At 39.3% G+C, this 12,859-nt stretch overlaps 1 protein-coding gene across 2 annotated transcripts in view; it reads right to left on the bottom strand.

Moving 5' to 3' along the window:
- SGCB (sarcoglycan beta) overlaps nucleotides 1-12,501 on the bottom strand; it is a 14,382-nt gene extending 1,881 nt beyond the window's left edge. Inside the window, exons 1-5 of one of the 2 annotated variants that reach the window (XM_019627133.1) lie at nucleotides 12,439-12,501; nucleotides 7,094-7,303; nucleotides 3,058-3,243; nucleotides 2,214-2,405; nucleotides 1,761-1,892 (exon numbers count right to left, since the gene is read on the bottom strand). In XM_019627133.1, the coding sequence (XP_019482678.1) occupies nucleotides 1,761-1,892; nucleotides 2,214-2,405; nucleotides 3,058-3,243; nucleotides 7,094-7,303; nucleotides 12,439-12,474 (756 nt within the window). In that variant the 5' untranslated portion in view covers nucleotides 12,475-12,501. Of the gene's footprint in view, nucleotides 1-1,760; nucleotides 1,893-2,213; nucleotides 2,406-3,057; nucleotides 3,244-7,093; nucleotides 7,304-9,858; nucleotides 10,054-12,438 lie in introns of those variants that run through there. The other variant, XM_019627134.1, reaches the window with a different exon arrangement.
- Between the last annotated feature and the right edge of the window lie 358 nt (nucleotides 12,502-12,859).

The following is a 12,859-nucleotide window of genomic DNA, read 5'->3' as shown; positions in this document are numbered from 1 at the left end:
ATTTTAGTCTTGTTGAGTTTGAGATGCCTGTTAGATACTGAAGTGGAGAAAGTAAGGAGGCAGTTGGATATGAAAATCATAGTTCAGAGAGATTAAAGCAGGAATTCCAAATTTGAGAATCTTTAGCTTACAGAGGGTATTTAAAGCAATGAGGAAGTTGGTTATGAAGTAATAAAAATGGCTAATTGACTATGAAGTGATAGTATATGGAATAAATAAGTCTTAAGTGATGACTTTTCGAATTTTGTTCCAGTGCTGCCATCTTGTGGTCATCTAATTTTATTTCCTTTAAATTACTAAAGCAGTTATTTTTTAAAAAGCTGTTTGAGAAAATTCTTTCTAATGATTAGGTATACACTTAAAAACTAACCACTAATATTAACTGTATTACAAAACTAATTATTCTTTTTAAATTCTGGCTTTTTCTTTAACTGTGGAGAAACTGATATATGTGTATGTATATTTCAAAGTATTTTAATATTTGTCATATTAACAACAGGTAGAATTTTCAGGTGGAAAAAAGAAAAGATTTAGTAACTCACTAATGGCTAAATACACACCTGCAACATCTACTGCTTCTTTGAGTTACTAGTGCAAAGAACAGCCTCACTGTGACCGTTCTTCAACATTATTCTCTTAGAGAAATGGCTTCTTACTATATACAGTACACGTAAAAAATGCTCAGTATTGCTATTGAATTTCTGACAAGAATCACATTGTAGGTTCATCTTTATTATTTAGAGATTGGAATATGTGCTTTAGGGGGGAAAGCTATTTATGAAAGTGAAAGAACTTAATTTTTAGAAGTGTTTCCCCCTAAGACCTATGAAATGAAATTTAAAAAAGGAAAGATTTATTTTGTAAGTTCATAGGTTTAAGTTCTCTTTTTTCATTTAATGCTTGGTAAAATAGATTTAATTAGCTTTAGTTAAGTAGCATATAGTAGGTGCCCAAAGACATTTTGAATATACTTTCACTAGAATTGTGAGTAGGTACAATGTTTTTGGACTAACAACTCCCTCATATGAAATATGTTATCTATTAGGTTGTCGGAAAAGTTATGATATATTTTTTTTCTATGTTTTTCGTTGCAAAAATGTGTCATGACTTTTCCGACAACCCAATATTAAAAGGTTCAGATATAATCTGTGAAGCACAAAGAAAATCTTACTTTTCAATAGCTATAAGAAAGGCAAAATATTTTTCCTTTATAATAATAGATATATAAATAAAAATATATTTTATACATTTGCTAATTGATTTTCACATCACTGGGTACAAAGTATCCTGGAAGGGATATGAAAAATCTGTAACTGAAAAAATGCCCTGGCAACTTTGTGGAATGAATACTCACTTTAATCTTCCAGAATTTTCTTTTGGGAGTTTTTTCTTACCCCCTTTTAAAATAATACAGGAATCACTATGTAAAAAAACTTTTTGTTTAGAAAATAACAGGCAAGCAGAAATAAAATTAAAATTAAAATCATCTGTTATTCTGCGATCCATAGCTAATCACCATTGACCTACTGGCATACCCACCCAGGTTTTTATAAAATACATATATGTTCTAAAAAGTAAAAATGAGATAGTTCACAAATTGTTTTGTAATTTCCTTTCGTTTCACAATCCATTTTGAACATCTTTCCATGTCAAAAATATACAACTACATTACCATTTTCAATAATTGTATACTATTCCACATATGGATTTATGTACCCAAGAATCTAATAATTCTCTTAAACTCTTAAAAAAATACTCACTGCTTTTAACTCCATATTACCACCCATGTGAAATTCAATGGTTTTGCCCATAATGAACACTCCTTCATTTCCACGCACTATAGCACGCCCATCAACTTTTATATTTAAATCACTAGTAGCATTGCTGGTAATCTGAAAAAAAAAAAAAAAAGTAGTGAAAAGAGTTTCTAAATTAAAGTGAGAATTATTACCAGAGGTGGAGGAATAGGTGTTTCAATGTGAAATATGAAAGGCAAGTGTTTTCATTCACATTTTGCAGATGTTGAGATAAAGAGAGATGACTTGATAATGATCACATCAGTGAGTTAATGACACATCTATTCATAGAACTAATCCTTTCCATTGTTCTGGAATTTCTTTCAAACCACTAACAAACAGTAAAACTCCCCTCCCATTTTGTAACTTGAGACAATAATTCTCTTCTATTAATAAAGCAAAGAAAATAAAACTTACCCTTTCAGTAGATGCTTTTTGAACATTCAAACTTTTCACTCCACTTGGTAAATGAAACTCATGAGTTTCATAGTCTGTGCTGAATAAGATATTTTGAGTCCTTGGGTCGAAAAACTGCATACCAATGTCACTTGTAATAGAAGTTTTGTTCTTTTCTACACTGAGCTTTGTGGTCCCTTGCTGAAAAACAATCTTTAGAAAAACACTTTTCATGAATGTTTGCAAAGGAGACTGCATCCAAAATTCATCAAGAACATTGTAAGAACACTCTATAACAACAGACTAACTTCAGATAGTTTTAAATGCGTTTGTCTGTTCTCCCTTCACCCACTTGGGGGAAGAGTTCTTTAAATGAGGGTTCACATGTTTATTTGCTTATACTGCTCTGCACAAATACAGGGGTCACAGGGCACATGGACGAAGGCCTACAATGGGCAGAGGAGTAAGGATATCTCTCCTCGAGGTTCTAGGCAGTTAAAAACCTGTGTCACAGCAGCCATTTGGCATGGGCTGCCACTGACTAGATCGGTATATTCTCTTCTAGACTCCCAGGAAGTAGAGGGTATTCTAATCTGGGAAGATGTTTTTTTAAATAGTTTCCTCATATGGAGAAGAAAAGAGTAAACTATGTATTCATACAGTAATTATATCACAGGAAATGCTACCATGGAACAAAATCTAGAATACTAAGAAAGTATCTAATATTAATAAATTAGAAGACCAACAATATTATGAAATATATTTATGAGCTTTCCCTAAAGGAAAACATCCATTTCCAAGAATCAGCTCTAGGTTTTTACAAAGAATTTTTCTTTATTGTCTCTCAATTAATGTGGTAACTTACCGGCTGGTTGTTGCCAGTGATGACCAAATTTTCATTTCGCCTTCCTCCTACTGTGCTCTTATAAAGAGGATGTATAACTCCCATATCAGATACTTGCTTAAATCGAAGCAGGCCACTTTCATGAAACTCCATGCTGTCACAGCCATTTGGTCCAATGCGAATCACAGCCCAGATAACAAGTGTTATCTAAAAAAGAAAACAAGGCCACTGTTCATAGGCATCATACATTTAACATAATTGGAAAACAAATAGAAAAGATAATTGCCAAAGGATTAAACTTCCTAAAGTGTTTTATCGGTGAGATGAACATATCAGTTGGTTTTCCACTTTACAAACAAAACCAATTTTATTTTTATCAAGGTATTACATGCAAATAGTTAAAAGTCAAAAAGTGCTAAAAGGTCTGTAATTAAAAAAAAAAAGAACAGTTTCTTATTTTGTCTATCCTCTCCATATCTCATCTAGGGACAACCACTCTCAACAATTTTCGCTATTGAGCCCAGAATTTATCTCTGTATTTCTAAATAATATGTGTATATTGTTTCTTCACTCTTCAATTTTAGGTTTTATTTATTAATTTCCTATTTTAGCAGATAAGAATTTTAGCTTATCTATTTTTTTTTTTTAAGATTTTATTGGGGAATTGGGGGAGGGAAACAGACAAGTTGCTGTCCTTTTGTTCTTCAGTCTAACTGTGGAGGACACCACTTCACTGGCCCATGTTGGTATTGTGATCATTGCGCTCTTCCCAGGTGAGCCAGGTTGCTGGCCACTAGACAGCCACTCACGGCGGCTCACACCTGCCGCTCACACTGGCTGCCAGCTACTCACAGTAGCTCACGGCAGCCCACTGCAGCCCCACTGCCTATGCTGTCGCCAGTGACTCACGGCAGCCCAGCTCCAGGTCGAGCTGTTGTTCACCATCTTAGCTGTAGAGGGCGCAGCATCACTGGGCCATGTGGGATCTGATCCTGTGGCCCCGCTGCTCAGAGCTCACGCTCCCAAGCCAACTCTTAACCAATGAGCCACTCGGCTGGCCCTCATCTATATTTCTTCTCCAACTCTAATCTCAAGTTTTGGTTAAATCCATGTTCAGAATTTTCAGTATAATGACCATGTAAATATTATTCACTGTTAAGCCAAATACTGTATTATGATGGCAGTTCCTTTCTTGTACTTTGTGTCTCTCAGAGTTTAATATCTGTTTTTCATTTGCTTAGTTTCTTTGAAAAATCTAACTAAACCTTTTCAAACCTCCATTTCTTCCAAATGTCTCTCAATAAAATGTTTTAGAAGTCCAAACCTCTCAAATAATTTATAACTTCCATTTTTCTCTCCTAAGAAATCTTCCTGGAACCCCTATTTTCTTGCTTCCATCTGGACTGTTACCCCTCGGGTCTGCTGCACAGCTGTAATCATGAAATTTTTCCTTTACTTTCATGCTGGAACTTCCATTTTTCTCCTCTTTCTCTCTCTAGATATCCAGTTTCCTATATCCTTATCTTCAACTTTCTTGGTTTAGTACTTTCTTTTGGTAGTGCACATCCTCCAGTGGCCTCCTTAAAAATGTGAAGTAAAATTTTTTGAGACTTAAAAATGTCTTTATAATCCCTCACATCTGATTGATAGTCTAGGCTGGTATACATTTCTAGATTAGAAACGGTTTTCTCTCTGAATTTTGAAGGCCGTTGCTTTCTTGCTTTCTAGTTTACAGTGCTGCTTTTGGGAGGTCAAATGCCACTCTGATTTTGTATTCTTTATATATAACCTGTTTCTTTTTCCTCTGGAAGATTTTAGGATCTTCTCTTTATTCCCGGTTTTCTTAAATTTCACAGTAGTGACCTTGGTGTGAGTCTTTTCTATGTATTATGCTGGACTCAGAACGTAGTTTTCAATTTGTTCTCAGAAATTTTCTTTATTTATTTGACAACTTTCTCCCCAGTGTGTTCCTCTTCTGTTTCTGAAACTCTTACTAACAGAATGTTACAGTTCTTGGATTAATTCTTTAATTTTATTGAACTTTCTGGAAGAAAAGTTCCTTTTCTTTATCTTCCAATATCTATCATCTATTCATTCATCCATCCATCCATCCATCCATCCATCCATCCATCCATCCATCCATCCATGTGTGTATATTTCCATGAGTTGTTCCGTCTCTTTTAATTGTTCCTTTTTGATGGCATGATATCCTTGTTTCATGGATGTAATATCTTTTTATTTCTCTGAAGATACTCATTTTAGGTTTTTTTTTTCTGTTATTCATTGCATTTTTTTCTATCCCCTTGAAGTCCTACTTTCCCCATGGTGTGGATGTTTTTGGTCTATCATTTTTCAATTCTGGGGTTTTTCCTCCAAAATATATTGATCCTTTGTGGTTCAGTGTTCATATTTAACAGTGAGGTTGCAAAAAGTCCAAAGAAAGTTCTCTGTGTGGGGTGGGGCTTGTGACTGACAGGCTTCACAGGAGGGAGATCATGTGACTTTTTCACTGGGACCTGACAAGTGTCAGTATCTTCAGGTTTTTTTCTCTGAGGTGCTTCAGTTTCTCCAGAGGCAGCTGTTTTATCTCTTGCCTGGAGTATCAGGAAACAGGAGGTGGAGGATAAGGACAAGGGAGCCTGGGAAAGGGAGTCTCAGTGCTCAGGATTCAGACTTCCTGCTTTCTGTATGCAGCCCCATCCCTACCTCTTCTGTGCTATAGCCTCAGGCAGAGAGAATCCTCTGTGGTTCAGTGTATTTTTGTGCGGGGGTTAGGAGCAGTGGTTGCCTCACTGCTGGCTGGAAGGCAGAGAAAGGCTAAGGATCTCATGGCTCCTTCTACAGATTTTCAAACAAGCTCTGTTTTCAGTTCCCGCCTCACTTCAGCTTTTCGGGGTACTTGTACTTCCAGTTCCTGAGGCTTTTCAGGATTCTGCAAGGCGCTTTCACCAACACGCCCTGCAACCTCCTCTCCGACACACACAGCAGTTTCTCTTCTCTGGTAAGTTATCTGCTATTCCTCCTCCTCCTTTTTGTCTACATATAAATAGTATGATTAAGGATTTCAGTTAACTCCTACTTTCTTCTAAGACATTTCTGTCTCTTGACATTTTCACCTTGGGATGAGCGTTTTAGAGAGGAAGGGGATGATAATGTCTTTTCTCAGCCATCTTAATCAAAAGTTTCCAAGCAAATAAATTTACAAAATAAAATAAATTCAGAATATGTGCTCCTAGTAAAGCTATTTACAGTACCAGTTCTTTTTGATTTAAGTAAAGAATTGGACACAAATGATTTGGATGTATATAAATACAAAGGACTGGTTTGAGGGTATTAGAAGTAAAAAATAAAGTAAATGGAATCACTTTAGAACTGCCGAAGTCCACGTTTATGATCAGTGAGTGGTAAGTACACCAATAATCATGCTCTGAAAATATGTATCCACACACATGCCGGAGGGTTTCAAATCTAACCCTAGTTATGGCCTTGGATTGAAAGTCTTCTTCATTAAAGAAGCAAATATTTTTGGAAAAGGCAACATACCTGGTCCTTAGCACCTTAATGTAAACCAGCCTATCGGATCCTTTCATGCTTTGACAACAGGGATTTAAGACTCTAAAAAATAACCCTTTACTGCCATCCAAGGGTTTACAATTTTAAAATCTAGCCAAGGAGACAAGGCTAAGTATGGGAAAAGTTGAATGAAAATAAACAGGGTTATATTTTTTAGGAAAGGTGAAGGCAATACAATAACCTTGGCAAAGGTCTCTTCCATCGACTTGATCCTAATCTTTTAAAAGTTAAGTCCTTTAAAGGGAAGAATCCATGAACATTTTTTTCTAAATGAATTGAATACATGGCAATATTGGCATACTAGGGTTTTTTAATATATAAAATAGTCATTAAAATGCAATAAGAGATAAAACACGTGTAGAAAAGAACAAAGTAAGAGGGTCTTGAAAGAAATTATAGAAACAAAGTCCATGATTTCACTGAAAAACAGATGAAAACTTCCCCATGGTAATGAAAAAACGAATACTCTGTGCTACATACTCACAATTAAGTTGATGACGGCCAGGATAAACAAGAGGATAATCACACAGATGGCTAAGTTGCCCTTTCTCCCTCGCAAGCCGGTTTTGTGGAGGCGATCCTCATCAATTGGAATATATCCGGCTTTGAAGTTGCTATTGTGTTCTTTATTGACATTTCTTCTCTCAACAGCCTTCTCACGCATGGACTTCTTTACAGGGCCATTGGAACTTTGCTAAAACAAAGTACAACACATAGGAACAGCTATACCCTCTCTTTGATACATTTATTAAGTGTCAAATTAAATATTTATTAAGTGCATATTCATAACCAAAGAAAGCTGAATTGGTTAGTGATATATTTTCCACTAGTAAACTTCAAGCCATGTTGCGTTGCAGGCTCTAAGTAAGGCCATTACTGTGTTTGCAGGTGTCGTAGAGAACTTTCAGTGTGACTATTTGATAACATATTTCCACTCTCTGCTGTGAACAGTCCTACTTCAGTAAAGTGTACAGTTAACTCATTTGGGGAAAGATTTGACATATACATTGTACAGTGGGTAATCTTGTTTTTATTAATGATTTATAATCGTTTAATTATATATATATATATATATATATATATATACATATTTTCATTTCTATAAAAAGAGTTGGAAAGGCTGAACTACTTTGTTATTTATCACTCCTACTGGCTAAAGCTAAATTATTTCAGACAAGCAATTTTCAAAGTATGGGCTGGGGAACTCTGGAGGGGTCCCCTGAACCCTCTCAGAGGTCTGGAGGGTGAAAACTATTTTCAAAATAACACTGAGATGCTATTTTCCTTTGGTACTCTCCTTCCGTCATGAATGGACAGTGGAATTTTCCACAGGCTACATGACTGTGTGTGATGACACCATTGCTCTAATAGCTAATGGAATGTGTGCTTGTGTATTCCTGTGTTTAAAAATTTGTTTTAATTTCTAATACGGTAAATATCAATGGATATAACCCATATAAACAAAAGTTCTTTGGTATCCTCAGTAATTTTTAGGAGTATAAAGAGAACCTGAGACCAAAAAGTTTGAGACCTCTGATTTAGACTATGGTTATATGACATTTTAGGTAATAACCTGGCACATCACAAACACAAAAGAAATGGGTAGAAATGGATACTGTACAATTTACATATTTTTTAGAACTCTGAAAAAATTCATTTATTAAATAGGTATTTATTAAGCACTTTATGCTTAAGCACCAGTAACATAAATAGGAACACAAACGAAATATAGACCAGGATCATTATCCTCTAGAAATACAAATGTGATTTGGGTATATGAAGTAATTAGCAATGCAATAAAGGATTCTGTATGTTCAGGTGCCAAAATCAATAGTATAGACCAGGGGTCGGCAAACTGTGGCTCGCGAGCCACATGCGGCTCTTTGGGTACGTTCTGTCAGGGAAACCAGTTGTCAGGGAAACCAGGAGTAGATGGGTCAGTTCTGGTAATTCAGGGAGAATAAAGTTGGAAATGTAGGGCAGGTTGTTCAAGTTCTTGGACAGCTGGGTGTAAATTCTAGTCTTTATGTCTGTTTAATTGGAAATTTCTGAACATGAATGGCATATGTATGTTTCAGGCTGCTAAATGTGGCATTGGTAGGAGAGCTAGGAAAGAGGACTAGGTAGGCTGTAAGTAGGCTGTTGGGGATGTTGCAGTAATGGAGATTAGTGGAAACGATGGCCTAAACTACAGTGGGATGAAAAAGGATGGAGAAAAATATATTTCAAGAGAAGAGTTAACTGAATTTGTAGCTAGGTCAAAAAAAGAACATGTTTACTGAATGATGACTAGTTAAATATGGGGAATGAAGGAGGGAGAAGATTCTACACATGTTGATTTGAACTGAATGAGAAATAACCACATGCCCCCAAGTCAATGGGAAGGATAGGATATTAGGTGAGTCTGGACTAGAGATAGATTTGAGAATCCTTAGCCTTGAGGTAAGTTAAATCTATGAGGCTGTACCAGTTTACTGTGAAAAACAGTATAGCGGGAAGAGAAGAACCAAGGACATAGTCTTGGGAAACTTTATGCAGGAACGTGGAAAATGAGAAACACAATGAATGGTAAGAAAATTGAGGATGTGTACTGTTGCTGAACTTGATTTGTCAGGAAGTGCCTCCATAAGATGAACTTTGAGAGGAGGAATTAGTCCTGAAATGATGCCAGCATGTGTACATCTATTTTTGAATTTAGGAGAAAAGAGCAAAGAGGGAGACTAGCTAAAGAATTACGTACTGTTAGAGAAAAATTGTGCTTGTTTTTGGTTGTTGTTAGTACCTCCCCCGTCCCCCAATTTGGAGGAGGACTAGTATGTTTGATGGCAGAGGGAAAGATGCCAGAGAGGCAAAGACCACAGATCTCAGAGCAGGGCAGGATAATGTGGGAAACGCGATCCTTCAGGAGGCAGGAAAGAAAGTGATGCAGAGTACAAGAAAAAAGAGCCATCTTGAAGGGTGGGCTCCTATCCCTGAAATGGTTTACGTCATGAGGGGAAAACATTCTTCTTTATCCTAGGGATGCCTAGAAAGAGAGGAGAGGGCTACTGGAATCTCATCATGGTGGCAGGGGTAGCAGGCTGGTTGAGGGCTTATGGAAAAAGACAGGAATGGTCATCGTGAGTAATGTGGTAGATAGAAAATGTTAAATTCCACGAAACAGTAAAGATGGCTCTGTAGAAGATAATTCAGTCTACTCAACAGATTTGATCACAAAACAGGATGAACACAGTTATGTAGGTTGTGTACCTGCATAAGTTGCAACATCTATTAGGGTGCATCCACACTGCAGACATTTTAGAGTTGATTATGCATTTTGATAGTTTTCCCCTGAAGGTAGTAAAATACCGAAAGGGAGGTGTGCTTTCTTCTACTGTTCACAGACACGTGTAGCAGCGCTGACAGATGGGGAATTTCAGTCTTAGCCAGAGTTTGAACAGAGGTCTGAAAAGAGACAGGGCAAAATGCATCCCTCCTAGGATGCAATCTTTACTCTTCTCTGCAAAGTCATGTGCACTATTATATTCATTTAATGCATTTAACATTTATTGAAGAGTTACTATATGCCAGATGCTCAGACTACTAAGATGAGCACCCTATAGCACCTCCCCTCAGTGAACTTACTTACAGGCAAATAGGATAGATAGACAAGGTCATTAACAACTGCAGTTCAATGTGGCAAGTGCTGTAGGGGAGCAATGAACAGAGACGGAAAAGGTACATGAGAGGAATGCAACTCCACCTGGCGAGCACAAGCATCGGTGAAGGTTTTTAAGAAAAGTTGAGGTTTCAGTTGAATCTTGAGAGATAAACAAGTTATTCAGGCAAAAGTGCAGATATATATGAAATGTGTACAGGCATGTATAGGAAAGGGGCAAAAAATGAGGTGAGAGATGTGGTTGGAGGCCAGTAAATGAATGGATATAAGTACCATGTCAAGAATGATGGACTCTATCCTGAAGGCGATGGGGGACTACTGAAGATTTGAAAGAGGTTAGTGATACAAGAGAATTTGCATTAGAGCAAAATCAAACCAAAAAGAGATGAACTGGAATAGACGAGTTTAGAGATGAATGTATCAACACCAGGTTTCTCTAACAATCCAAATGAGGGCTTGACTGGGCTTTGGCACTGGAGATGAAGAAAAGATTGGGAAGCGGTGTTAAGATATAGAACTGACAGGACTGGATGTGAGTGTGATACAGAGGGACCTAAGATGACTCCCAAGTTACATCTGCTACATAATTTGTGGGCTCTGGAGCAAAAAGACAATGTGGGGTTCTTTGTTCAAATATCAAGCCTTGAACAGTACAGCATTAAACCACAAATGTGGGTCTCTCCTGAGCACCCCTAAACTGGCCCAGCTCCTAAGTTGCTGGCTAGGTTAACCAGGTGAATGGATGGTTGCAGCCCTTTTAATGGTAAATACGATGCAATCCAGTTTCGAACATTTTTGAGTTTGAGGTGCTTGTAGAAAATTCAGTTAAGTTCAGGGCTAGAAACATAAACATATAACTTTGAAGTGGACGGATCAAACTGCCGGGTTTAGATGTAAAGCAAGAATAGAACCTCAGTGGAACCTCAAGAACATCAGTAGGGGAGGGAGATTTAAAAAGAACGGTCTAAAACAGAAGCTGATAAATTAGGAGGGAAATCAGGAAAGCCAAGGCACAATCTTAATCTCAACAACTCCAAGCTTTGTCTCCTTTCACTTTCACTCATTCCTTTTATTTTATTTTACTTATTTTATTTTACGGCTACAACCTGTAGCTTGCCTATTGTCTTTAGCAGATTGTTCTGCATTTATTATGCAGTTTGACTTTAAACTCCTTGAAGGCAGATTTCTATATTGTATGTCCCTCGGAATGACTCTTCCAGTGATATATATCCAATAGGTCTCTAAAAGCAGTTATTATCTAAGAAAATCTTTCCAGAAAAAAAACCAAAACCAAAAACAGAATGTTGGCTACTTGACTCGTATTTATTTTTTCAAGTGCTGAAGAATGGGACTTTTTCAAAAGAAACTATCACATCATAGTTTTTTTTTTAAAGGGAAATAAAGAAAAAAGTGACTATGAAAATTATTTTTATAACAATCACCCTAGTAACTATAGGTATGTATATGTATATTTACACACATACGTTCATGTATATGTAATACATATGTATAGCTTGCTTTTGGGGAGAAATAGCCTTTTAAACTTTCCTAAGTTACAAGTTTACAATGCAGATCAGGAATTACTTGACAAAGCATTTTAAAAAATGATTTTAAACCGATTGGACAAGAGACAGTTTTATCCTAGTGATTCGATCTGCAACAGCCAAAGCGGGAGGAGAAATCTGGATGTCTGCATATCCACAGCGGGGATGACAGACACGAGAAGTGGCCGCCAGCGGACACCCAGGCAACAGCTGTTCCCCGGCTGCTGCCGGGGGAGCCTCGCCGCTCCGGGGCTGAGGTTATTTTTACCCGCATCTTCGCGCTGCCACGGAGCGGGGCACGTCCCCGCGCGTCCCGGCTGCCGCGGCCGCCTTCCGGCCTCTTAGGACAGCGCCCCCTCCTCATCCCAGCGGAGGGGACAGCCAGGCCGAGCGCCCAGCTCGCTTCTCCTGCCCAGCGCGGGAGCCCCTGCCCGGGGTCTCGCCCGGCCTTTGCCAGCATCCCGGGCTGCGGGCAGCGCCTCCCGCCGCGCCCCGCGGAACCCTGCTCCTGCCGGCCCTCCGCGCCCCGGCCCCCGCCGGCCTGCCGGCCGACCCCGCGGCTGCCCGACCGGCAGGACCCCGGCGCCCCTGCCCCTCCAGTCCGCGGCCACGGCGGGGCTCACAGACCTGCTCGGCCGCCGCCGCCGCTGCCGCCGCCGCCATCTTCCCGCGGCCGCCGCACCCCGAGCGCCTGCGCCTGCGCCCTGGCGGCAGCGTGGGAGGGGGGGACCTGTGGCTCGCTGCCCCCCAACCCTGCCCCGGGGAGGGCGGCTCGGAGGTGGCGGGGCCGCGAGCGCAGCGCCCTGCATCCGGGACTGTGGCCTAGGAAACGGTGTTCCACGCACGGGGATTTCACGCGCCCCTGCGCTGCCTCTGCGCTGTCCCGAAACGGCGTCTACAGTGCACTGAGGACGCCTCTACTTCCCCAGCCCCGTTCCCCGGCTCGCTGGGCCGATGCCTTCCCCGGCTGTGATGGTCTCATTTTTTTCATGGGCGGGGGTCTCCCCGGCTGGGGTCGAAAGGGGCGTTTTCAAGAGTACAGGTGGAC

This window comes from Hipposideros armiger, unplaced genomic scaffold, assembly GCF_001890085.2.
Source record: "Hipposideros armiger isolate ML-2016 unplaced genomic scaffold, ASM189008v1 scaffold_714, whole genome shotgun sequence".
NCBI lineage: Eukaryota > Metazoa > Chordata > Mammalia > Chiroptera > Hipposideridae > Hipposideros > Hipposideros armiger.
Note: the sequence above shows the minus strand (reverse complement) of the source record. Positions and strands in the feature narration are given on the sequence as shown.